The sequence below is a fragment of the Cryptosporidium ubiquitum genome (genome assembly GCF_001865345.1).
Source record: "Cryptosporidium ubiquitum isolate 39726 chromosome Unknown contig_3, whole genome shotgun sequence".
In the NCBI taxonomy this organism is placed as follows: Eukaryota; Apicomplexa; class Conoidasida; order Eucoccidiorida; family Cryptosporidiidae; genus Cryptosporidium; species Cryptosporidium ubiquitum.
The window spans coordinates 436,381-462,730 of NW_021639817.1; the positions used below are offsets into that span (position 1 = coordinate 436,381).

Genomic DNA, 26,350 nt, shown 5'->3' on the forward strand with positions numbered 1-26,350 from the left:
TTTAAAATACTTATTAATTATGATTTTTTTGTTTTTATTTAAGCATTATCATTAAAAATAGTATTAGTGCAATGATTCCAATTATAATTGCAATAATGAACCCTTTCTTTGCAGAACTCCAAATAGATGATGTTGCGGAGGAAATTGCTTCCCCAATTCCCTTCCAATCGACGTAAGTTCTGTTTTCTGTAACATCTTCTAAGACTGGGTCAACGTTTGGAGGCTCTCTTCCTTTTCCTACTGGGTTAGAGTCAGATATCTTCCCTGGAACAATGGATATTTCAATCTCTACTTGCCCTTGAGGTGAATTCTGTTTTGTTGGGTGTGAAAATCCAAACCAAGTTTTAGGAATTTTCGTAGTTTGAGAAGAATGTTTTTTTGCCTTTCCAAAGTCGTTGCTTAAGTCAATTGAACACTCACCAATATTATCGCTCTGAATTAAACCATATGACCAAAGCTGAAGTTTAAAAATCGGATATTGAGTTGGTATTTTAATATCAAATACAAACCTCCAGTTAAAAATTCCCGTCCCATCCTTAGAATTATAATGAGTTTCTGTAGACTGAGTGTCGGAGTTAGATTCATCTATACTGTATATACCACTTACATACAATGAAATTGTAGTATTCGGTTCAATTGGAACATGCCTAACACGCCAAATTACAACTCTAAGTTGGTAACTTTGAGGATCAACCGAAGCTAATTCAGTAATTGGTGTAGCCTTTGCAGCTTGTTCTGACATGATTTCATACCAAGCCCTTAATGTTCCATGAGATACAATACTATTTTCTATTCTTAGTGTTCTCATTTCTATGGGTGTTGTATCATTTTCCAACATTGATTGTACTTTAGGATGAAACCAACGGTCCTCAATATCAATATAAGTGCTTCCAATTGTTTCTTCTGACATTGTTCCAGTACCAATTAAGGAAACTCTCACTAATGCATTATGAGGAAGAATGCAACCTATTTCGTAAACCTGATTAAACTCAGGTTTGTAACCTTGATGCCTAACAAATCCAGTGTCTTTGATATTATTTGGATAAACGCTTTTTTTCTTTTTTCCATTTCCATCAACCATTACACTATCCCCATTATTCTCTCTTGAACGAATATAAATATATACAGATGGGTTTAAATCTCCGCTTGGTGGAAGAAGACCTCTTGCTGAAAGTATGTAACACCTTGCAACAATAGGCTTTATATTGTTGTATTGGTTCGCAATCCACATTCTATTATCTGAAAATGTCTGAAGAACCTCTTCTTGTTCTTTTGTATCAACGATAATGTTAGTTTCACTGTCTGGTTGTTGTATAATACACAACGTGTATTTTATATATCCAACAATATAATATAATCCCTTTTCGTTTATCGATACAATTGGGAGTGTCCGATAGGGCAGTTCTGTAGGGTCTAAATCTTGTTCCAATTCATATGGAATTTCAAATCTTTGTTCAGTTTCATCTTCTTCAGAAAAAATTTTTAAATCAAAATTCAATAGCCTTGCATCAAAACCAAATAGAGTTCCCATTTCCTTTAGTTTTAAAGCAAGATTTGCTTGGTCATATTCTTTTGAATTAAAATTCATGTTAATATAGACGTTCCCATCATCTCTCTTCTTTTCTTCAGTTTTCATTAGATCAATAGCAGGGTAAAAAAACGAATTTGACGCCTCCGCATCATATGCAGAACTTGATTTTGATACAATATTTGTAGGTGCAGATATTGATTTCATTGTGTTAAGAACTCTTTGATCATTTCCTGAAGAATCCTCCTCTTCTTCTTGATTAAGCTCAGTAATGTTTATCGGATTGTTGTTCTCGCACTCAACTGATCCATTAATTAATTCATCCAAAGTAGTTAAGTTAAAGAAATCCTTATTAAACTTCCTTGAATTGTCGTCATACCATGGTATTTCGGAATTAAAATAAAGTATTGCAAATCCTGAAGATATGCTAGATTCACCTGAATATCCAGAAACCCTTTCATTGACAGTAATTTCGAAATAAGATTGGAACACATCTCTTTTTGGTAATTCAGCAGTAATTGCAAAATCATGTAAATAATTCCAGTTACCTTCATCACCACAACTTGGGGATGGGGTTGAATCGTGCCAAAGTGGTGCGTTTGATTCCTCAAGCTCGCGACCATAAGACACGGACACTGTTGGATTATTAAGAGATTTAAACATACGAACTCCTATTACAAATAATCGGATATCTGCAGGAAATGTTGTTGGTCGAATATCATCATAAAATGGATATTGCTTAACCTCATCAACAGATATAAGTTCGAAAGAACACAATATTCTGGCATTTGTGTCTTCTTTTGGGTTTTTTGTATCTGAAGGTTTAAGGTGAAGCCAAACAGGTGAAGATTTCCATGCTTTAGGAATCTGAGTCAGTTTATAGGATGTAAATCCTATTCTACAATCAGAGCTTAAATACCCATGACTCTGACTAAAAACTTCAATCAAAATATCTGATCCTAATGACAAATTACTTGGTAGTGAAATCTGAACTTCATAAGCTTCGTACCATTGTGGAACAATTGATGATTCAATTGAACGAGATTGAATAGTTTGGTCACCAATTGATACTTTAACATATGGATTTGGTAATGAAGATCTAACTCCTCTCAAATTCATTCCTTCGTAAATAAAAGACCTAAAATAATAACTTTGAAGTGAATAAACTAATCTATCAGGCCGTTCTGATGCTGTATTTGCAGGAAGAATAACAATATTTGCAAGTACGTTGAATATATATCCTGTACTTGAGTCGTAAATAGGTTTTAATGTGTACCAATTTGGGTTTCCGTTTGTGTCGTTAGATATTTCAGAAAGTAAAATTCTAGTAAAAGATGTTCTTGTAAATTTAGATGAGGACCAAAAGGTTGCCCCTGAACCTGTTTGAGAATAAATGAATAAGTCCCATGGGTCTTGTCCATCTGATAAATAAAAATATGTTTCATCAATTCTCCCTGTTTGTTCATCAAATATAATTGACTCACCGCTTTGTGGCATTGCAATTGTTGTTGCAGTATGAGGACCAATACAAAACTCTAAAACGATTTCCCCATCAAAAGACGGCCTGCATGAAACCTCATAAATGTCTATCCAAAGTAAATAACGTGTCATTGGTGGTTCATTTGAAAGTGGTATAGATTGAATTGACTTTATTGAGCAAGCCTGTGTTTTTTGTGAACTAGCAGAAATTAACAATCTGCCAGCATAAGAACTAGGGACATATGATGTCACTGAAGAATTTGAAGATGAAAACAGCTCTGCTGCTCCACCGTATGGAGGTTGAGTCCAATATAAATTCACCCAAGATATAGGAAAAGGTTCTTTGAAAATATTAAAAACATCCAATTTAAATTTTCCTATTAAAGTCGGTTTTGACTCACCATTCCATAATTCAAATAATAAATTTGAGTCTGAACATGGAAAATGTGCAGGCAAATTAATAGATGATTTCCAAATAGGGTTCGATTCATTCTTGATACAGACTGTAGAAATTTTTGAAACTCCATGTCTTACAGTCACAAAAGGTTCCAAGGTATTATACATTCCTACAATTGGAACAATGTCCTGACCCTTAAAAATGCATACATTGAGATTGTATTGGGTTAAATTTATTTCTGGTGAAGATGAAATTCTTGTACCTTGGTCGCCATCATTACTCACAATATTGTTGCTGTCATCAACTGCTGGAATTGAATCACCAGGTGCAAAAATTCCAACAGTAATAAGTGCAAAACCCATAATTTCAGAAGGTTTCTCTCCTAATATCAATGGAACCCAATTTCTGTAGATCCAATGCTGTGATTTGCTATAAACATAATTAAAACTAAGAACATACGAGCCGATAGGCGCACTAGAAAGCACATATGCATGCATAACATTAATTTCAATAATTGAACAATCGAAATCACATTTGTTTAGAGTCTCCGTAAAATTATATGATGCTTGGACCAATGCCGATGAAACTGCTGTTTGCTTGGGAGTTGTTTTTATTTGATTGCATACTTTGATTTCAATATATGGGTTGGGTGTTATATTACTTGTTCCATCATTAAACTTCAAATCCCTTAACTCGTGAATATCAATACGTATGCTATATTCGGTAGTTGGTTGTAACATAAATACTTAATTTCATATTATTTCTGTAATATTAAACTTTGCCCACAAATTATGAATAATGGCGCAAATAAAGATTATTTGTTGTGAATTTATATTGTAATGAAATTTGGATTGATCATTATTTGACAATATAGAATTTTTGGAATATTCTAATGTATATGGGAACGAATAGCATTTTCCCAAAAGTAAAAGATATAGGCGAATGGCAAAGATTGTGCTCGTCTTACAGTTTCCATACTCAAGAAGAGTATAAGCTGGAATGGTGGTTAGGTGTCATAGAAAAATTTTGTGATAAAAAACAATCTTTTTTAATTGAAATTGACTCGCTTAAAGCTGTTGCTCAGGAAGAGTTTAAATGTTGGCCTATTGAGGTTCTTTGTTTACCAAATATTTTCAAAGGGTTGTTAAGAAGAAAAAAAATTGTAAATTTAAATTATATAAATAAATACATGATCAAGATATGGGAGAACGCTATAGAAGTAGAAAAGAGACAATCTAGGTCAAAAGTCTCAATTGGATTTGGTTGGGTTCGCTCAATAATTGGGGTTTTTTTTAATGATGTATATTTCTTTGAAACAAGTGAAAATACTTTAGAATCAGATGCATTCGTATGCATTCCCTCATTGGACAAATTATCAAATAAATTACTTAACGATATAAATAGAGGATTATTAGGCACCATTTCAAAAATAACGGGTATGGAAGAGCTTCTTATTTTAAATAATAAATTCAAAGATTATTTAATTAGAAATTTTGAATTATGCGAAACTGCAAAAAATGTATTAAATGATATAATAATTTGGTACTTTATTACCTATTCACCTGGAGAATGGTTATTAAAACCGTTTGTTGTTAATAAGGGAAATCATATTTATGTTAATGCTATTAAATTCAGTAGGTCACACTCTTCATTCTCTAAGAAAGAAGTTGAAGTGTATGATACAGATATTGCAGATATTTTACTTAAAATAACAGAGGAGGATTTACAAAAATCATTAAAAAATTTGGAAGAAAAATTTTTATTTCATGATAATAAGTGCAAAGAATATGCTTTAAATGACCAAAAGCAGCTAGCAATAAATCATCTGAAGCAAAGACATCAAATTGAAAAAGCTTTGAATGAAATTAATGAACAGCTCCTTGTATTAAGCCAATCAAAAGTTACTCTTGACACTTCAAATGCAAGAATTTCTCTACTAAATGCACTCGAAACTTCTACTAATGCAACTAGAAGTATATTTGACGAAAATGAAATCTTGAAAAAATTGGAAAACATTAATCTTATCAGAGAGGAGGTTGAGGTTACGCAAGAATCCATCAACTCAATGATAAAATCATGCGTTAGAGACGTTTCAAAAAATATTGAGACTATACCTGATGATTTAGAGAAAGAATTGGATGAAATTTTACAAAGAAATACCTATACGCCTAATATTGAATCAAATAGTAAATCTCAAGAATTTCACAGTGAATTAGAAACAGAAAAGTATCAAGCAATTAACATTTAAAATCCCGATAGTTTGTGAAAATTGATCATGTTAGTTGATTTAGCACAAATCCCCATCGTAATCCTTATTATAAAACCTCCAAACCCAGAAAAAATGTATCTTCACCAAAACTTAACTATACTAAGTAGTAAAACGCTAACAATCTTGAATATTCAAACAGTTTAAAGCTTATCTAAGTAATTGTCAAGAGCAGGAATGTCTTCCTTAATATTCTTTCTTCTTCTAATTGCCTTCACAAGTTCTTCTGTCTTACTTCCTCTCTCCAGTGGATCGCCGTTAATCAACTCCCAGTGATCAAACACGCATTGTGGGAATGCCTTACCCGATGTTGCTGCACGGAGAACAGTGGTAAACTTGAAGGAGTCAGCGACTGGCAAGTATGCCTTGATCTCTACTTGAGGTGTACCAGATTTAGGCTCTTCATGGAAAACATGACCCCTTCTTTGATTAAGTGTGGCGTAGATTCCACCCACTACTTCCTGTGGAGCAGAAATCTCGACTAAAAACATAGGCTCTAACAATCTGGGCGAAGCAGTCAGCGCGGCTGCGTACATTACACGACGGCATGTTGGGGTAATTTGTCCTGCTCCACGATGGATAGCATCAGCGTGTAGTGTTACATCAAGAAGATTGAAGCGAATACCTCTCATATCTTCTTCACACAAAATTCCCTCTTTAGTTGCCCATTGGAACGCAGAGTTGCAATGGTCCTTTATTTCGGTCAAGTACTGGATACCAGTAGTGACATCGACCATAATGTTTGGCCCGGTAGTTTCAGGTCCGAAACACCAAATCTTCATTGCAGCGTTCTTGTCAAATCCATACTTGTCATGCAAGAGGTTTGATCTCTCTTTAGGGTCATCCCTTGGAGAAACTTTCCCTTCTTCAATGTCGTCAGTCAATCCATCAGGTAAAGGTTCAGCGGTCATGTACAATCTATTATGCTTGTTGGGAGATTTAGATAAACATGTCTGGCTTGACAAATTGATTACAGTTTCTCTGTAAGATACAATTGGGTCGGATGCCACAATTTCGATCTGTGCATATTCTTGTTGGAGATCTTGCAAGCAAATTTCTACATGCAGCTCACCACATCCTGCAATAATATGCTCACCCGTCTCTTCCTTACTGCAAACAACTAGTGGGTCTGACTTTGACAGCTTCTTGAGACCCTCTACAAGCTTTGGCAATTCTTTGTTATCCTTCGGTCTTACCGCAACTCGAACTACTGGAGATACTGAATATTTCATAGATGCAATATTATATGCGGTTTCAGACGTTGTAATTGTACCAGACTTTAGTAAATATTGATCAATCCCAACCAAACCAACCGTATTCCCCGCAGGTACATCCGGAATTTGTTCAACATAACGCCCCATCATAAGGACAGTACGTTGTATATTCTTAATGTTCAAGTCCTCCTTACCACCTGGGAGGTATCTTGGACCCTGAATACGAACCTTCTGTCCAGTCGCAACTGTTCCAGAGAAAACACGGCCAAATGCATAGAAACGACCTTTATCACTTGTGGGAACCATTTTCGAAACAAACATACACAAGGGAGCATCAGGGTCACAATCCCTAATACCTTTGGCAGTCTCATCATCTTGAGGACCCTCGTACAAGTTCTCAACACGGTACTTTTGAGCCGCAGCAGGCGATGGTAAGTGTGTAACAATCATTTCCAACAGCGTATCACCTGCACTCAACCATAACTGCATAACTTTCTTTAATAAAGGTTTGTCCACTAAAGCTTTGTCGTCACCCTTAAGTTCTACACCCAAATTGACTAGCATTTTTTCGTATTTGGCCTTATCACCATTCATAATTGAAGAAAATAGTTGGCATATTGGTTCCATAATAAATTGGCAGAATGCTCTTTTACTTCCTGGTTCCTGAGTCTTTGTAAATTTCTTCGTCTCTGGGTTAAAGAAGTTGTCTCCCCATAATCTTTGCATCATTTTTGATTTTTCAACACCAAACTTTTTGGCGTAAATACGAGCAAATTTTTCAATAGTAAATGCCCAGCCATGAAGTCCGGAACCAAATGAGACTGTACCTTTTTCTGGAAATACCTGAACATCGCCCATCAACTCGTCAGAATATGTAGAAATAATAACATTAACGTTTTCAATGACACGAGTGAAGTTTTGGTAAATATCTTCGGCCTCCCATTGCAATTCCAGCAAAGCTCTATCTACTTTATTTACGTGAAGTACGGGTTTAATTCTCTCATTTAATGCTTGTCTAAGCACTGTCTCAGTTTGGATACATACGCCATCTACAGCATCAACAACAACCAGCGCACCATCAGTTACACGAAGAGCTGCAGTAACCTCTGAAGAAAAGTCTACGTGTCCTGGGGAATCGATCAAGTTGATTAAAAAAGGTTGCCTACCTTTCCCATCCTCTAAATCATGTTCGAAGAAAAGTGAAATACCGGTTGACTTAATTGTAATGCAACGTTCCTGCTCATCAGCACGGGTATCAGTGAAACGGGCATCTCCTGCTGCCTTTGAAGCAATAATACCTGCTTTGCATACAAGAGAGTCTGTCAGTGTTGATTTGCCATGATCGACGTGAGCAATTACAGACATGTTACGAATATTATGGGGCTTACCCATAATCTCACGAATTTGCTCAACTGTAAAATTAACCATTTTAACTTCCCTTTATTACTTGTGAAACAAATATTTAACGGTGACGAAGCTCTCAACAATATGAAGAGAAATTTAACTTTGAACTCAAGAACACAACCTTTAATTTTTCAGAGACGATCAATTAGACATTACGAAATGCGCCAATATGTTTTCAATATGTCTTGTATAAATTAATTATAAAATAATTGTAATTTAAAAAACATATTTATTTTTAAAATTCTTATATAATCTTTCTAATCAATGTTAATTCAAATAATTAAATTCAATTTTTACTTTGTAAGACAAAAAAAAAAGCGCTAAAGATGTTTGATATTGTTTTTTATTAACCTAGATATCTACGCTTTTCTTAAATTACAACCGATCTTGTCTGATATTAATGAATTCGGATATAAAATGCAAAATTAATGCATTGAAAGAATAAAAACAATAATTCATTCAGATTTTTGTCCCTAGTTCCCCACCAAGTTTTGTTCCCATAAGCTTCATTGTTTATTTTTCCACTTCAGTAGCGCACATTGAACCCCCTGACTATCCTTTTTAATCTTATGAATAAAACAAGAAATTAAAGAAAAAATAGTTCGAAAAGTTAATTGGAAACGATGAACAACTTATGGGTTGAAAAATATCGCCCTAAAAATGTACTCGATATTTCTCATCAAAAAGACGTAGTTAGTATGTTGAATCACGTCTTGGAAAGTGGGAATATGCCACACTTGTTGTTTTATGGTCCTCCCGGCACTGGTAAGACATCTGCAGTACTTGCTCTTTCAAGGGAGCTATTTGGGCCAAATGAATATAAGAATAGAATTCTTGAACTGAATGCCTCTGATGAGAGAGGTATCAACATTGTTAGGGAAAAAATCAAGTCCTGGACGAGGCAAATAGTCCAGTGTAACAAAGCCCATGAATTAACGGGTAAACCCCTTCCCTCATGGAAAATTGTAATTTTAGATGAGGCCGAAATGATGACTGCAGATGCACAATCAGCACTAAGAAGAATAATAGAAGTTTCTGCAAAAAACACTAGATTTGTTATTATCTGTAATTATATAAATAAAATAATAGAGCCATTAGCTAGCAGGTGCGCAAAGTTCAGATTCCAACCAATCTCAACGAAGTCTCAGATCTCAAGGCTGAATTATATATGCTACCAAGAAGGGATTTCATGCGAAGACGGTATATTAGAAATGGTTGTAAATTTGTCTCAGGGAGATCTCAGAAGAGGAATAAACATTCTTCAATCTGCTTCTGAATTGTTTGGGAAAGATGCAAAAATTGAAATTAATTCTATCTTAGATATTGCAGGTGTTCCACCCAAAAAAATTATTGAAAGAGTCGTGAATTCATGCAAAATTGCAGGGACCGAAAGCATCTTAATAGAGACTGGGAAACTAACCAACGAAGGATGGAGTGTAGGACTAATTCTCAAAAATCTAGTAGAATTCATTGTTGAGTGCGATAAAATTGATGATTCAAAAAAGGCGTTTTTAATGCTGAGGATTTCTGAGGCAGATGCAAGCGTAACAGATGGATCAAACGAATACTTAACATTGCTAAATGTTTGTTCAAGTATCCAGACTATTTTTGCCAATTAAACGAAAGCTGCATATAATAGAAATTTTAGCAATCAACTAATGCTTTGTTTTCACTAAGATGATTTTAACTATTTCTTGTCGATAAATTAATTAAATGCATTGAATTTTCCTTATTTACTTCAAATTTTTCTCCAATATATTTATTAAGATTGCCTCGATTTTCTTTCACGTAATTTATATTATCTGATATCACCAGATTATTCGATTGATTTAAATGTTCAGATTTCTTGATCTCGTAATCTGAATCAGGATATGAGAGAAAATTTTCGATATTAAAACAAAAATCCTCGTTTTGAGTTTCATTTGTGTTCTCAAAACAATCTAGATCTTTTTCATTATTAAAGCTCATTTTTTTTAATTCATGCGTTTCGAGCTCAATTGTAACTTCAATCGGTACTTCTGCTGCAACCAGATATTTTTTTGAATTTTCTTTTGGGACCCAGAGTAGTAGTAAATTTAATTTAAGTATGGCAACAAAAAAAAATGGGATTGCATCCTGAAAAATCCATTGATATCTCCATCTTTCTACAATGTCCCATAAATAAAAACGAACTTCCAACATTAAATAAATAAAAGCAATTGTAACGGAAAAAAACAATATATATGTAAACCGTTTGTATACTGAAAGTTTTTCTGTTTGTTTATCATCTTCTAATCTATTTAATAAATTAACTAATTCGTGAAATACCCAAAAAAAAACAATTCCATTTAATATTCCGATAGGTAATATTGAATATAATAACAGACTTGAATTAATGTTTAAATTTCTGGATCTCAAATAAATTACGTACTCTTTAAACAACGTATTTAAAAAATACATCACTCCAGTTGTGGAAATTGCAATAATTTTTTTTCTTGAATTAATTGAGATTATAGATATTCCTACGCCATGAGATGCAATTAATGTCAAAATAACTACAATAGTTAACTTCAAAATATTAATTGTGGAAGAAACACCAAAAAGAAATATTGAGCTTGACCCTGTAAGATTCCATTGCCTAAAATATTGTAACCACAAAAATGAAGAAATAATACTTAATAATAATTCAGCTAAGATAAAATATTGCATATTTATGAGTTGTTTGTTATTCTTTATACATTTATAAATCCAATAAATTGTCAGAAATGCGTACAATACTATTCCGAAGAAATACAAGTTGATTTTCATAAATTCGATTGCAGGTAAAAACCCATATACATTTTTAATAACTAATTCTCCGTATAAGTACCCATCATTTGAATTCCCACAATTAGATATCATTAATGAGTATGCTCCTCCTCTTTTTATGTTCGAAGAATAATTTGAATTGTTCAGATTCGCACCAACATAAATTATCCCATCAATATTTGGTTTAATAAATGTATTTTCAACCTGGCAATTTCCTGATAGTAAACTTTCTTTATTACAACATACACCCAACTGATCGTTCTTTATGAGACTCTCTAAATCTTTGCTTGGGGCAATTATTATTTCTATACTTTCATTATTTTGGATAATTCCATTACTTGATTTTACTTTTAAGTTATTAAAGTAAATCGTTGAGTATTCTGCAACTTTTGGGACAAATAAATTTTTATATGATTCATCTTTTTCGAACATAAAAAATTGGTACGGGTGTATAATAATCGATTTAGAAGGAGGTATTCTTATTCCATCAAAAGAAAAAGAGTACGTCAAAGCACCAAACGTTAGAAAACAAACCAGAAATAATTGAATTTTTATTAAAGACGAAGAGTAATCAATGCTCATGTTTTAAATAACTTAAATTAAGAATTGATATGAATTAAAATATGCATTCTAGATCAAATCTTGCGGTTTATGTGAGATCCATTTTGTAGTCAAATGCGAAGCTCCAAAATTAATAGATTAAATTACTCAGAATTACGAGAAAAGAAAAAGAAATCAGGGAAAAAAGTCACAACATAAATATGTTTTAATTGAGATTATTTGACCAATATAATAATTCATAATAATTATGGTTAAAAAGGAAGAATTAATACATTTTTATTCAAATCCAGCATTCAATTCCAAAATTAATTATAGATTTAGCTAAAAAAAAAAAAAAATTAAGCGCTAGTTTTTTTTTGATTAGTTGATCAAATAAAACAATATGGAAGGGAATATTGAATAAATTATTCCACTTTACGAAGTAGTAATAAAGAAGGATTCAAAACTAGATTGAGATGACACGTAACCCAGATGAATTTACTGATAGCAAAACTCGCATTTGCAATGTTTATATTCCTCCTTTTAAGAAAAAAAATCTCGAGGCATCTCATAATCTTCTAAATAGTCGTGAACACCAAGAAAAGTTATGGAATAAGTTAGAAAAAAACATAAGAGGAGAGATTAATAAACTCAATTTTTCAAATATTGAACATGTGTTGGTTAATATTTTGAAGAATAATATTATTCGTGGTAGAGGAATATTAGTTAATTGTGTTATCAGAGCTCAATTATCCAGTCAGTCATATACTAGTGTAATTTGCTACTTCTCTGCGATAATTAATTGTAATATTCCTGATTTTGGTTCTTTGCTGCTAAAAAGACTAATTAATCAGTTTAGAATATCATATTCAAAAGGAGATAAATTTGTTTGCAAGCATACTTTAATGTTTTTAGCTCAGTTAATAAATCAAAAAGTTGTTCATGAACTTACAGCTTTGCAGATATGCCTTTTTTTAATTGAGAAATTAACTGACGATTCAATTGAGGTATGTATTGATTTTATTCTAGAATGTGGTGAGTTTCTATTGGAAAATTCTCCACAAGGGTTAAACACTGTTATGAATAAGTTCAGAAGAATACTTCAGGAAGGAAAATTAAGGAAAAGGACTAATTTTTTAATTGAACGTGTTTTAAATGAAAGACGAATCAATTTTAAGAATTACCCAGCAAACAAACCGGAAAATGAGTTATTTGATACTAACGATCAAATAACTCATTTTATAGACATTTTGGATGAAGAAATCGACATTCAGGAAGAATTAGATCACTTTATTGAGACCGAACCTAATGTTTTTGAAGAAGAGAACAAAAAATGGGAAGAAATTTCAAAAGAATTGCTTTCTGGATTAGAAGATGTAAACATTGATAACAATGATGAACCACTTATTGAAAACAATTTTACATTAGATCTTTCAGAGAAAAACTTTGTTATTTTAAGGAAGAAAATTTATCTATGTATAATGAATAGCTTGAATTTTGAAGAATGTACGCACAGGTTATTGAAAATGAACATGAAAAAAGAACAAATACGTGAGGCATGCACAATGATACTGGATTGTTGTTCAATGGAAAGAACATATCAAAAATTTTTTTCTTTGGTTGCTGAAAGGCTTTGCATTATTAGAGAGGAGTTTCAAGATTCTTTTAAACAACTTTTTTCTGAAAGTTTTGAAAATATTCATCACTTAGAAACAACTAGGCTGAGACATATAACTAAATTTTATTCATATTTACTTAGTAAAGATGCAATACCTTGGAGTGTACTTTTCATTATTGTATTATCAGAGAAAGATACTGCTTCTTCTTCACGAATTTTTATTAAAATTCTTTTTCAAGAGCTTTCCAATAACATGGGAATTCAAAACTTAGATATAAAACTAAACTCCCCCGAGGTTTTGCCGTTTATAGAAGGCATTTTTCCGAAAGAAAACATCTATAAGATAAGATTTTCAATAAATTTTTTCACCGCAATTGGTTTAAGTGCATTAACACAAAAAATGAGAGATAAGTTGAGTGATATTGAAGAAAAGCAAACAAATAAGGTAAATGAACTTTGTTTTGGTTCCGAGATTCACGGTATACAGATTGATACATCTAATTCAGAAAATATAACTGAAAGTACGGAAGTCAAAAATACAAAATTTAAAACTATTAATTCATCAAAAATAAAGTTAAGTGAACAAATTAATTCAAATTTAAGAAAACGATTAAAAAGGCACTCCAATTCTTGCTCAACAGATTTACAGGATGGCTTTAAATACAGTTACAATATAGATAACTATAAAAGGAGAGATCGGAGTTTTTCAAGAGAGTTTTAATTCTTTTTATTGGCAAAAAAAATTGGCTGAATTATGCCACACTTTGTAATAGCAAGTAAATTATTATGCGTATAATAATTAAGTTTTTTTTTTTTTTTTTATTAAAGCCACAATTATTTATAATCCTTAATAATGAATAATATAGGAGCAGGCACAACTGCGTCACCAAAAAATATTGCTACTAAAGTGTCCAGTGAATTAAATGAGATCTACTCACCAAAAATGTCAAACTTAATAAGAAGCAATGCTCCATGTAGACTAACAAGCAACCGAGTAATGATCCCTTCAAAGTCAACATATAGAGTTATACTTCCTGTCCGCGATATTGGGGACCTGTCCGTAATCACGTACGAACACGAAATTTATTTGGGTAATGGTGGATCACTTAGATTCTTTTTACTAGGAAAACAAGTTAGACACCGTTTTATTAATGTCCCTTTAGATGAGGAAAATCCAATACCTTCTTATATCGATTCAGATAAAGTCCCGTTGGGTGATCTTCCTATTGTAAAATTAGGGGATCTCGTTATTTTTGATGAGATTCCTTGTCTAAGATATCTAGCAAAGAAGCTCGGAGAATATGGTAGAAATTATTATATTGACTTTGTAATTGATGATGTAATATTTCGTTGTTCTAAGTGGAGAGATGTTTTAATGGATTTAATTTCAAGAAATTATTCAGAGCTTTCAAATGGTAATATTAATACAAACAAAGAATTAGAAAGTTCTATTTCTAACTACAAACTGCTTAGAGAACAACTTTATTGCGAATTTGAAACTTTAATTGCATCAATTGGTGACAAGGGCCCTTTTATTGCAGAAAAAAACAAACCAATGATTTGCGATTTCATTTTATTTTCAATTTTATTTGATGATATATCTTTGATTGAATTTAGTGAAACCGAGAAGTTTAATAGAGTTACATTACTGCCAGAAAGATCGATTATTCACAAATTTCCGAGATTAAAGATGCTTTTTGAATCAGTAGCAATTCTACCATTAATAGACCAATGGATTAAAGGTAAATACTTTGCTATTCAAATAGAAGGTGAAAGTAGTGAACTAGTGACTCCACCTACTTCTTTAACTACTCAAGATCACGGTACAAATTTTGTTGTAGGAACTAACTCCTTTATTGGGTGTCCAAATTCGTTTGGATACCAGCCACCGGTCTTTCAGCAGCTTCCAAATCAACTTTTTGCTCATGTAAACGCAGGAATACGATTTTTCCCACAAAATATGGCAATGCCAATCAACCAACCCATTTTTTCTCCAAATAATAGTTTTGTTTCTCAGCCTATTACGAACTATTATCCTTTTTTGAATAACCAAATTCAAAATCACGGATATTTAGGAGGGGTTTCGTCCCCTTTTGTCCAGAGAATTAGTCCTTCTCAAAGTTTTAAGCTAAAGTTTTAATACAAATTTCTCAATTAATAATTTAACTTTTGTATAGCAAATGCTTTGCTCTCAATTTATTGTTAGAAAGTGATGCTCTATTCGATTAATGCACTTAACAAAATTTTAGAATGATCTAAAATCTGTATGTTTCTAAATTAGAGTTACAGTTTTTAGTAGATTTGCTCGGCTCAACTTACTTAAATGATAAGTTTAATACTGAAAAATGATCAAATACTTTACAAATTCGCTCTGGAGTTATTTGTATATTATTTGAACCAAAGAGTTTAATTATAAATGCCAATATCACCATTGACTTCCTTATATTTGTGTTCACAACTTCTGGTTTTACAGACGATGAGGAATAGTTAAGGGTATCTGTATGTGAATGTTCAAACGGGAGAGATATCCAGACATATCCATTTAACCCAAGAATAAGCTGTATTCCATATTTAAGTTTAACAATATGTTGTGCCTGTCTCTGAATTAACTTATTTGGTACCTTGACAAGCATTCCATTTGCAAGTCTTCCATACTTCGCACTTCTAGTGTGAAGATGACAAATACCTTCACTTTGAATTCGCTGCACTTCTGTACAAATCACATCGCCTTCATCTAAAATAGACTTCATATATAATGAATCTTCTTCTGTTCGTCTTCTTTGGACAGACCCAGGAAGACTAATTGCAGCCAGAGATAATTGCGCAAATTGAGTGGAGCATATGTCAATTAGCCACTTCTTGTTCGATACCTGTAAAAAGAATTAAGATTGTTTCAAAAAAAATAATTTGAGCTTACTTCTACAACTCTTCCAACTACAATATCCCCAACTTCAGCACTGTACCTACCACCCAAAGGCTTAGTATATATTAATTTATTAAGACTTTCAAGATATCCACACGCTGTAGAAATTAATCTAGAGCTCCTGTCTTCAAGCGTCCCATGACCTCTAATACTTTATTATTATATTTTTAGATTTTTAAAGCGACTTACCTGATATAGTTTGGTTCAGTTTGAATTAAGTCTCCAGGAATAACCGTTTTTTCACGGACTATTTCTCCATATTCGTTGCTAAATAAATTTAAATCGGAATCTACACAGTTTAAAGGCAATCAAATTGAAATTAATATTTGGTTTTCAAATAAGCTTGTAAAAACTGGTTTTTTAAACCTACCTTCCCATTTTATTATGTTAATCTTCATTTTCAAAAAAAGATAGAAATTCTAAAATATTGGCGCTGTAAAATGAACAATTAAGCATGTATTGGAATCACCTATTTTTTCTTTATTTTGAAACTAAGAATCATGGAAACTGACTCAAGTAATGCAAGTATTTCAAACTCATTTTATTTCCTTTTGAACAATTTAGCAGGAATTTCGTAAGTTTTGGCCATGAAAACTTTTAATTTTCAATAACTTTTTAAGGTTTGTATCATACTTTTTTTGGTCGGGCGTTTCACTATTAATTGGAGCTATTGTACTTAATTCATTTTTCTTGAATTATTCACCTAAAATAAATAGTCAAGTTGTTTGCTCGGCTTCATCTAATGTAATTGGTATAGTTTCACTTTGGGTAGTTGAAGGCCTTTCATTTATGTCAATGTGCATTGCATATTCAGTTGTTGAATCGTAAGTTCGGAGAAAATTGAACATTCAAAGTAATTGATTCATAAATGCAGTACATGCCAAACATTTGACAACTTAACTTTTTCAGTACAAACAATGGGCGTTATTGTTAAATATCTCCCCACATGGATCAGATTAGTTCATGTATTTACATTTTGCCAAATCAATACACTTTTTGCACAATTAAGTTTTTTGCCTGAATGCAATTCATCAGGTCTGCAAACTACGCTTATTCTTACAAGCGTTACCTGGTGGTTTGTTACAATTTTTGGACTAATTTGCAAAAAGAGAATTGCGATACCTCCTCATATATTTGATCCTTTAAGACCAAAAACGAGTTTCATGACAGAAATTCATTTAGTTCTAAAAATAATGGGTCCTTAAGACAAAATCATACATAGATGATAATAAATTAGTTAAAACAATTATAAAATAATATAACTCTAATACGACAATTTGTTCCTATTCGAAGTTACCCACAAGTTTGCAGGTTGTTTAGAGTTTAAATGTACTTGCTCCCACTCAAGTCTGATCGTACACCAAAGTGCTCTTCTAAAAACCTCAATCGTGGCCACACATAAATTAATTAATGCAGCATTTATTTGAATATCGTCAATAATTGTGATAGGGATTAGTGTAATCGCCCAGGTTAATCGACCAATCAAGTTGTAAAATGCAACCAAAAAGTAGTACCAGCTTGGGTAGATTGATTTTGAGCGAAGAAACGAAGTCTTCTCTTGCATTAAGCCCCAATCCATATAAATGTCCCAAATAAACATGTAAATCGTACCAACGATATAACAGGTAAACCATAAAAGTCTAGCTGTGAAAGGAGACATTGACGTCATAGTTGTCCATGGAACGGTGGCGACAATAGCAATAGCCAAACCGGTTGTGTATTTGCCCATATTGTAGAGGTGGTTCCTTCTACTCGGTGATTCATCAGTTAAATATCTCATTCCACATTGGAAAAACCGGATTTCGTATGGAAGGGCTAATGCAATAGTTTGCATCCATCTATAATTTGACAAGAAGTTAAAGAGCAAAGTTGGTAATACATCACCTTTATTTTTAATTACAAATACGAAAAATGTAATAGTGTATTCTATATCACCAAATGGCTTTGAAAGTGTCGTAAAAATATCGCCAATAATATTAGCTCTGAGGGTAACGTTAACAACTTTCGGTACAACCCCATGACTAAAAACTTCTAATATTGAATGAAATATGGCTTTTCTGTACTCATATGTAAACGTTTTACTTGGAATAAATAGAAGCAAAAGTTCTATCACCATTAAAAGTGCTGGGTAAATCCACAGTGGATAGTGTTCAATATTAAAGTAGCTAAACAAAGAAATTCCTAAACGATAATCAGTAATAAATAGAGTGAAGATAATAATCCAAACAATCGTTTGCAGTGCTGCAAAAGAAAATATTGTAGTAGCGGTGATTCTACTGTTAGGGTCCATACCAGTCATATACTTGTAATTCACACCATAATACTCCATAATACTGATGGAAATACCAGAACCCCACATTACAAAAATACCCATCAATACAAGTCTGAACAACGGGAATAATGCAAGTGTTCCTTGTATGCTGTATTCACTGTTTATTATTGGAAGACGGCAGATAACAAATAAATTAAAAAGTAGTACAATGCAAATGCCAATTAAAAATGACATAGTAAAATCAGGATTAAATAAAGGTTTACCAATCATTTTTCCAGATTTTAATCCATATTCCATTAATGCCTCAAGTTCAAAGACTGAAGATTTATATAAAAAATCAAATTCTTGAACACCAATCTTATTAAAAACAATATTTGTGTTTGGCTGTTCTTTATGTGAGTTGTTCTTGATTGAATCGCCCTCCGATGAATTTTCAATAAGCTCTTTTGATTTGGAATATAGCCTGATTAATTTCCCTCGTGAAACCAAGCCATTTCTTAGCTCCTCAAAACAAGAAATTAGCGAATCATTGCTCGGTATGCCGTCTAAATAAAACTCAAACAATTCGTCACGCCTCAAACAAAGTTTCATAACAGCTAGTTTATTTACTGCGATATATTCTTGCAAATCATCAAATGTTTTCCATATCTCCAATATTAGGTTTGGTAAATGTAGTTTGGAGTTAATTTGTGCTGAATTATCTTCCAGCAAGTTAGAAATGCACTCTAAATGATCGCTATTATCTTGTAACACTCTATTATAATTTGATATAACAATATCTATATTTTTCTTTAATGAGTGATGAAATTGCTCCAATTTTGGAATAAAACACTCATATACATCTTTGTTAAGTGACTTATATGGAACTTCAATGTGATTTGTCGATCCTTTTAATGTAGCTAAATTAGATTCTTTCCCAATTGAACTCAAGAATTCGGAGTAACAAAGATTCAAGTTCCGTGCATGGGCTCGATAATTAATAAACTTTCCGCCCCATTTCGTTGATTCAAATGATTCAATTCTGTCAGCAAACTTCATGTTTCATTTGGAAGACAACTTGCTTATTCTTAAATAATTATAGCGGTACCTACATTAAATGTAAAAACTTGCCTTATAAAGTAGATCCCGTCAATGTCTTGTCTATTTTAGACCGCCATCACAATCAATTTAATATATATATTGTGCATGCAAAGATGGTGAATTATTTTTATTTTATGATTAATTGCCCTCTCTTAGCTGTTAAAGGCCCAACATATGCACCCCTGTTATCTAGGTAATATAATATGCTTTTTTATTTAGTCAATATAATTATTATCATTTAACCATAATATAAGTTATTTAACAACTTTATCAAGAATATTAGATCAACAATAAAATATTAATTAATATTGATATGAATATAAGTACCAGGCAGTTGTTTGTCTGGCACCCATAGCTCAGCTGGTTAGAGCATACGGCTAATAACCGTAAGGTCCGCGGTTCGATCCCGCGTGGGTGCACTTTTTTGGTGGTTTTCCCCACCCACAGGGTAATTATTAGTGAGGAATAAGTTGGCTTTAATGAAAGATAAATTTAACATTTTTTTTAATTATAATATATTCAAATAGTACCTAGAAATGTTGCTAAATGCTTAGAAAAGATTTAGTACGCAACTTTGCATCTCAACATAATAATAATCATGAGATGAATTGGAGAGTTGGACAAATAAAAAGGGTAATAGTAAATGACATAGGAGGTCACGAATTTATTGATGTTAGTCTACTTCCTGGAGTAAATTTGATTACTGGTGGAAATGGAAGCGGTAAAAGTAGCCTAGTTTCTGCAATTGCTTTATTATGTGGCTGGAGTGGTAGAAAAGCTGGAAAAGATACAAATATGAATAAATATATTAGAATAGGTGCCAATAAAGGTTCTGTGCGTATACACTTTGCAAATAATGACGGCGAATTTCAAAGAGGATATTTACACGATATTTACGGTGACGAAATAATCATTGAACGTATTGTTTATTTGAAAAGTACTTCTAATTACACTTTCAAAGGTTCCAAAGCAAGTTCTCCAATTCACAAATCGTTGAATGCAAAAAAGCACTTGTCACAATTTCGTGCATATGCAAACATAATTATTAATAACCCGGTCACATTTTTAACACAAATGGATGCAAAATATCTCATTCGTGAACAAAACTCACCAAAATCATTATATGATTTTTTCCAAAGAGCCCACTTATTTGACTGTTCTTGGAAGCACTTGGCTGAAGAACAACGCCATATTGAAATGGCTGAAATTATTTCAAAGTCATTGAACAGCGAGTTGAAACTATTAGAAAACGAGCTTAAAGAATACAAGGAGGTTAATGAAATTATACAGGTATATAAAAAGTTGCAGATGTATGAGAAAAATCTTGAAAGTATAAATATTGTAGCATCAATAAAAAATTTAATTTCCTCGATCAATTATCTCCGTATTCAGTCTGATGAACTTAATCAAGCTAAATCAGCACTGGAGATAGAAGAATTAAACAAAAAAATACTTAAAAGCGATAGAGAAATAAATGATTCTCAACATGAATTAAAAAATTTGCATTCCAAACATGAGCTAAACTTTAATGAGCATAAAAAGTTAACTATAGAGCTGGAGCAAATATATAGTCGATTGTTATCATATTCTAAAGAGATAAAAGAAATCGAAAATGATATTTCAATCACAGAAAAAGAAATGAAATTAAAGGAAGAAAAATATCATTCAAATACCAGAAAAAAAAAAAGTGATTACAAAGAAAAATTGTTTAAGGAAATAAAAACTTACAAAGAAATTGCTAATAATCTTAAAATAAAAAAAGAAAACTTAATCGTACTCTCCATAAACAAAAAAAATGAAATATCAACATTACTTGAAAAAATTGGAGAAAATATGGCCGAGATCAATTTGCTTTCTGATGAGAAGTCATCATTTGATTATAAGTTAAATGAAATTAAAAACGCATTGGAAACAGATAGGGAGTCACTTAAATATTATAATAATTTTAATCAAATTAATAACCAATTTAATTCAACTAACATTGAATATAATGTAGATATTAGCTCAGAAGTTAATTCAAAAGGAAAAGAAAGTTTTGAAGCTATGTATTCTCGATTGTATAGTTACTTCTCAGACGAAGATTTCGAAATTATTTTTGGTTATTCAAAAACTGTACATTACAGGATCATTAAACAACTCAAAGAAGTTAATAAAGTGAATGTAATTGGTCCAATTGCACTTCATATTTTTTTTAAACCCAATGTCTACAATAACGAAAAAATAATAATTACAATCGATGAAATTATAGGGGGGAGATTTGAAAGACATGATATTGTATCTGGCTACAAAATTAGAAGAAATTATAAATATTGGCTAGTCGAAAACTCAAAAACAAGAAAGGAATTAATTTTGTTATTCAAAAATAATGGTATTTTTTTAGACCCTTCATTGATCTATATAAGGTCTTCATTCACTCAGAAATATGAATTATCAGGTGTTCGGAAAAGATATCCAAAATTAGGGCAGGCTGTTATTGATTTAATACAGATCGAAAACGATGAAGTTTTTAATTTTCTTGTAGATAATTTCCAAATAGAAACAACTTTTATTTTCTTAAGTGATCAAGAAATGGATTTGATATACGATTATAATTTTAATATTAGAAGAGCACACTGTTTAACTAATTCTTCATTTAAATATAGGCGAGGTGGAATAGTAGTTGCTCCTGAGATATGTATCCCCAAGCAATACACTCCATCTAAGATTGTTATTAGACAATTGAATAATTTTTTCCAATTGAAAAGTTATGATTCTAATTTATATTATAACCAATCAGAAGAAAAGAAATGTAATCTTCGAGAAAAAATCGAAATGAAAGGGCTTTTAGAATGCAAAATACTAGAAAACGAAATTATAAGTGAGAGAATTATAAGAAATATTGCAGAGATTGAAGAAAAAAACAAAAAATTGGAACTTTCAATAGTTAATGATAGGAATAGTCTTAATCATTTTAGTAATGAAATATCTGGTTTCGAGAATGAATTAAATGATATTACTAAAGAAGAGCATATAATTAACATGAAAGTTGGAGAGTTAGAAATAGAGGTTCGAAAGTTTGATAGGGACGAAAATCATAATTACGACGTTGCCTCTGAAATTAACGAATTATCTACGAAGTTAGATGAACTCAAAAAGCTTTTATTTGAACTTGTAGAAAAAGTCAATTATGAAGAAAAACTAAAGAAAAATAAGGAAGATGACTTAGAAAAACTAAAAGTTGTTCTTGAGGATGAAAAGAAATTGATTAGGCTAAAAGAACAGAATCATAAAAGCCAAAAGATGAACAAAAATATTTTACTTAACGAAAAACCCAAAGTCGAAAACAAAATTAATGAACTAACCAACAAAATAAATCAGTTAAATACTGAAATTAACTCGAAAGACAATGAATTAGCAGACCTAAAGATTAAATATCGAATAATGAATGGTAAATTTTGTAATGTTGAAGATTCAGACACTGGGCTTGATGTAATGATTACTAGTGATTTATGCTCTACACTTGAATACTTTAATTGGGAATACAGTATCTCAGAAGCAGTTAACTCTCTTCCGGACGATTTAACGTTAGAACTATGGAAATCAAAAATCTCCAAGCAGAAGGATACAATTTACTTAAAGATTATCGAACGATCCAAAAATTTTGGGATTGATCATTTTGAAAAATATTCCCCCGAACACTTGTTCGATAGAATATTAGATACTATAAATAAAAAATCTAGAAAATACAGAGAAAAATCTGATGAATTTCAAGAAGAAAACAAACTTTTAAACAAGAACAAAGTAAATCTAAATAAAAGGATTCAACAGCTACAAAAAAATCACATTCGTTGTGGAAAAAACGTAAACTCTCTATTCAAGTATTATTTTTCTATTTTTTGGTCAAACACAATGCGTCCCCATCTTAAGTTCGATCATGACAAATCTATATTGAATATCTATGTGATTCCTGACACAGCAGTTGTGAAAAAGCCCAAACAATTTGAAAGTAACGGTCTTTCTTCTGAAAAGAATTCAGATTCCTGTAAGGATCAATATAAAAACTTTGTGAGTAGAGAGATTCAATCTCTTAGTGGTGGAGAAAGTAGCAGTATTGGTATATCACTTCTATTAGCGCTATCTCAAAACAACCCTTCTCCATTTCATCTTTTTGATGAACCAGATGTATATATGGATGACATCCGAAGAATGACAACAATCAAATCTCTAATAGAATTCGATCGTTTGTGCTCAAGAGGAAAGAGAATTTCTAATAGACAAATATTATTTGTAACACCCCACAGTGAGATTGTGCCACATATTAGAGAAAATTATACGGATTTAATTCATGTTATAGAGCTTATTAAAAGATAAATTTTTAATACATCAATAACCTTACTTAACTTCTGAATAAATTGACGTATTGATAGCGTTTATTTTTCTAATCGTATTTTCTGGATTATGTCCAATTAAAAATTCTAAAGCTTTTTGCATTCTCAGTGATTTCTTAATAAATTCTGAAATATCCGAATTGCTATTTGTGTTAATATTACGTTCCAACTCAAGAGGATAGATACTTGGCTGTTTTGGGATTTCTGTGAATACTCGAGGAGTTGAAATATCCGAAGGACTTTCTAGTGGAGATGGGATACTTTCTGCATTATTTCTTGAGTTATTTTGAATCCAGGTAAAAGGAGCACCATATTTTGAACGAAGCTTCTGCCTTTGATTCTGCTTATAATTATTTGTATCAACTATAGGTTGATTATTTAATTTTTCTTGGCCTTTTTCCTTAGATATTTTAAAATTTTTAAGCAAACTTGTATTGTTCTTGGAATAGGTTTTAGTATAGTCGCAGATTTGAGTTAGTTTTTTGTTATGTTTACCACCAACTTGTGATGGTGAAATTGGTACGTTCGTTTCCGCTGTGTAAAATAATGCTATCGGCTTTACATCTTCACTATTTCTTAGTGATGCTGGCCATGCCCAGGTTGGAATAAAGGATGATTTTTGAACCTCTGAGTTGTTTTGCGTGTATTTGGAAGCCATTCTACATTTTTGTGCGCAAATATTACCTGTTTTTGAAGGCTTGGAGTTGTTAAACTTGAAAATATGTGAATTTAAGCATCTGTCATGAACTTTGTGAGAAACCATAAATGCGCGTAAATCTTCTTCAAACCTAGTTTTATATATTAACCTCAACTTCTCTGCTCTTTTTGCCAATTCGTTTGCATGGTTAGATCTCTCTATCTCCAATGCATTTCTATACCTTTCATGAGATAACTCATCACTATGTTTTTCATTGCCAGCACCTCTCTTTAAAGAACCACCCATTTCAGCACTTCTTTTCAATTAACCAATTTTTTACTTAATCCACATAAAAAAAAATACGAAAAAAAAATTAAAATATTCCCGCTAAAAAGTTTTTTTTTGCAAAGTTCAACTATGTTCATTAAACAGCAAATCAATATTAAAAATAAAGAGGTTCAATCGTAAAACCTAGATATTTATTAATCACATGATCTTCTGTCTGGTAATATATATTCAATCTATCGTAAGTTTTTGTTTTAAAATTTTTAGAATTATTAAGCGCTAACAATTTTAGATCTTGTTATTTGATTTGTCATGTAAAGAACAATTTTCATTTAGTCGTATTCATGATATTACTGACTAAAAATCCGAATATTAGATACTCATTTCTGTTAATATTGATTATTCTTTTGTTTTTTATTTCCAAATTTGCTTTTTGCTCTGAAATAAGTGAGTTATCTAGATCTGAGCAATATCCAGTAGATGAAGAAAAAAACACATCAAGAAGGCCAGAAGGTGCTATCCCTATACCAATCAAAAGAAAATGGTTTGAAAATTTTTCTAAGGAGAGAGTAATTGATAAGTACTACACCAAGGATGGAAAGAAAGTCAAAGTAATTTTAATAAGAAGACATCGTCCAATATTTGGTAGGTTTATAAAATGGAAAAATAAACGAAAAATGAAAAGAAAAGCGAAAAAAAAGTATAAAATGGATAGAAACCCGAAAAATAAAAAAGGTAACATATTTGGAAGACTAATGAGAAGAGGGAAAAAAAGTGAAAACAATACTAAAGAACCAACTTTGGAAAATGTAAACTATGAGAAAGATGATGAAAGTGTTTCAAAAAGTGATATATTTGAAGATAACGATGAAAATCCGGTCGAAAAAAATGAGAAAGGTTCAAACAAAATGGAAAAAGCGGAGAAACAGGTAGATTATACTGCTTCAATAGATAGATTTTCAAGTTATGATAAGAATTCAATTACTGGTGAAAATACTGACTCTTCTGATATGAAATCACCAATTACCGATTATGAAGCTACCATGCTTTGAACCATTAATCTACTTCTATAATTTGTTATTTTTGAATTTAATTACTTCAACTTATTACTTAGATCTTTGTTTTATCTTGCTAAAACTATTTAAAAGCATTTATTCTACAATTTATTGTTCAATGCATGAATTAAAAAACAGGATTTTTTAATATAAATATTTTTTTTAGATTTTTATATAATGGTTGATTAATCATTTTTTTAGTTTGATTTATACGACACAAAAAAAAAATGACTTGATTTTGCTCTAGAAGTAGCGAAATTAAAATTGATAAATAATTATCAACTCGAGGAATAGTGAATTAATGGGCACCATTTTACAAATAATAGTTATTTTATAAGTTTCTATAATTAATATTTATTAAAATTAACACTAACACAATATTTAGAATCTGTTTTCTCAATATATTTGCAAAAATAAAATACTCAATGACTAAAGGCTCAATTTTTTTTAATCATTCAAATAAAATTACTCTGTATCAAAATATAACTAATTAAACAA

The 26,350-nt window shown here is 31.6% G+C and overlaps 13 protein-coding genes across 13 annotated transcripts; 7 read left to right on the forward strand and 6 right to left on the reverse strand.

Moving 5' to 3' along the window:
• Positions 1–34: 34 nt before the first annotated feature.
• On the reverse strand, positions 35–4,144 carry cubi_03517 (ferlin-like type II membrane associated protein; the record flags this gene model as incomplete). Its single annotated transcript, XM_029020530.1, has 1 exon — positions 35–4,144. One exon carries the CDS (start codon positions 4,142–4,144, stop codon positions 35–37), a length of 4,110 nt encoding a protein of 1,369 aa, XP_028874974.1.
• Positions 4,145–4,302: 158 nt separating this feature from the next.
• On the forward strand, positions 4,303–5,652 carry cubi_03518 (uncharacterized protein; the record flags this gene model as incomplete). Its single annotated transcript, XM_029020531.1, has 1 exon — positions 4,303–5,652. The coding sequence occupies one exon, from the start codon at positions 4,303–4,305 to the stop codon at positions 5,650–5,652; it is 1,350 nt and encodes a 449-aa protein (XP_028874975.1).
• Positions 5,653–5,813: 161 nt separating this feature from the next.
• cubi_03519 (GTPase translation elongation factor 2) lies at positions 5,814–8,312 on the reverse strand (the record flags this gene model as incomplete). The annotated part of the gene is made up of 1 exon (XM_029020532.1): positions 5,814–8,312. The coding sequence occupies one exon, from the start codon at positions 8,310–8,312 to the stop codon at positions 5,814–5,816; it is 2,499 nt and encodes an 832-aa protein (XP_028874976.1).
• Positions 8,313–8,911: 599 nt separating this feature from the next.
• Positions 8,912–9,907, forward strand: cubi_03520 (replication factor C like AAA ATPase; the record flags this gene model as incomplete). Its single annotated transcript, XM_029020533.1, has 1 exon — positions 8,912–9,907. The coding sequence occupies one exon, from the start codon at positions 8,912–8,914 to the stop codon at positions 9,905–9,907; it is 996 nt and encodes a 331-aa protein (XP_028874977.1).
• A 64-nt stretch (positions 9,908–9,971) lies between these two features.
• Positions 9,972–11,657, reverse strand: cubi_03521 (uncharacterized protein; the record flags this gene model as incomplete). Its single annotated transcript, XM_029020534.1, has 1 exon — positions 9,972–11,657. The coding sequence occupies one exon, from the start codon at positions 11,655–11,657 to the stop codon at positions 9,972–9,974; it is 1,686 nt and encodes a 561-aa protein (XP_028874978.1).
• Positions 11,658–12,091: 434 nt separating this feature from the next.
• Positions 12,092–13,954, forward strand: cubi_03522 (NIC and MI domain-containing nucampholin-like protein; the record flags this gene model as incomplete). Its single annotated transcript, XM_029020535.1, has 1 exon — positions 12,092–13,954. One exon carries the CDS (start codon positions 12,092–12,094, stop codon positions 13,952–13,954), a length of 1,863 nt encoding a protein of 620 aa, XP_028874979.1.
• Positions 13,955–14,086: 132 nt separating this feature from the next.
• Positions 14,087–15,373, forward strand: cubi_03523 (glutathione s-transferase; the record flags this gene model as incomplete). The annotated part of the gene is made up of 1 exon (XM_029020536.1): positions 14,087–15,373. One exon carries the CDS (start codon positions 14,087–14,089, stop codon positions 15,371–15,373), a length of 1,287 nt encoding a protein of 428 aa, XP_028874980.1.
• Positions 15,374–15,548: 175 nt separating this feature from the next.
• cubi_03524 (uncharacterized protein) lies at positions 15,549–16,554 on the reverse strand (the record flags this gene model as incomplete). The annotated part of the gene is made up of 4 exons (XM_029020537.1): positions 15,549–16,103; positions 16,151–16,277; positions 16,346–16,445; positions 16,527–16,554. The coding sequence occupies 4 exons, from the start codon at positions 16,552–16,554 to the stop codon at positions 15,549–15,551; spliced, it is 810 nt and encodes a 269-aa protein (XP_028874981.1).
• A 102-nt stretch (positions 16,555–16,656) lies between these two features.
• On the forward strand, positions 16,657–17,361 carry cubi_03525 (uncharacterized protein; the record flags this gene model as incomplete). Its single annotated transcript, XM_029020538.1, has 3 exons — positions 16,657–16,730; positions 16,777–16,980; positions 17,031–17,361. 3 exons carry the CDS (start codon positions 16,657–16,659, stop codon positions 17,359–17,361), a joined length of 609 nt encoding a protein of 202 aa, XP_028874982.1.
• Positions 17,362–17,420: 59 nt separating this feature from the next.
• On the reverse strand, positions 17,421–19,466 carry cubi_03526 (uncharacterized protein; the record flags this gene model as incomplete). Its single annotated transcript, XM_029020539.1, has 1 exon — positions 17,421–19,466. The coding sequence occupies one exon, from the start codon at positions 19,464–19,466 to the stop codon at positions 17,421–17,423; it is 2,046 nt and encodes a 681-aa protein (XP_028874983.1).
• Positions 19,467–20,054: 588 nt separating this feature from the next.
• Positions 20,055–23,858, forward strand: cubi_03527 (uncharacterized protein; the record flags this gene model as incomplete). Its single annotated transcript, XM_029020540.1, has 1 exon — positions 20,055–23,858. The coding sequence occupies one exon, from the start codon at positions 20,055–20,057 to the stop codon at positions 23,856–23,858; it is 3,804 nt and encodes a 1,267-aa protein (XP_028874984.1).
• Positions 23,859–23,879: 21 nt separating this feature from the next.
• On the reverse strand, positions 23,880–24,818 carry cubi_03528 (uncharacterized protein; the record flags this gene model as incomplete). The annotated part of the gene is made up of 1 exon (XM_029020541.1): positions 23,880–24,818. The coding sequence occupies one exon, from the start codon at positions 24,816–24,818 to the stop codon at positions 23,880–23,882; it is 939 nt and encodes a 312-aa protein (XP_028874985.1).
• Positions 24,819–25,141: 323 nt separating this feature from the next.
• cubi_03529 (uncharacterized protein) lies at positions 25,142–25,849 on the forward strand (the record flags this gene model as incomplete). Its single annotated transcript, XM_029020542.1, has 1 exon — positions 25,142–25,849. One exon carries the CDS (start codon positions 25,142–25,144, stop codon positions 25,847–25,849), a length of 708 nt encoding a protein of 235 aa, XP_028874986.1.
• Positions 25,850–26,350: the final 501 nt, after the last annotated feature.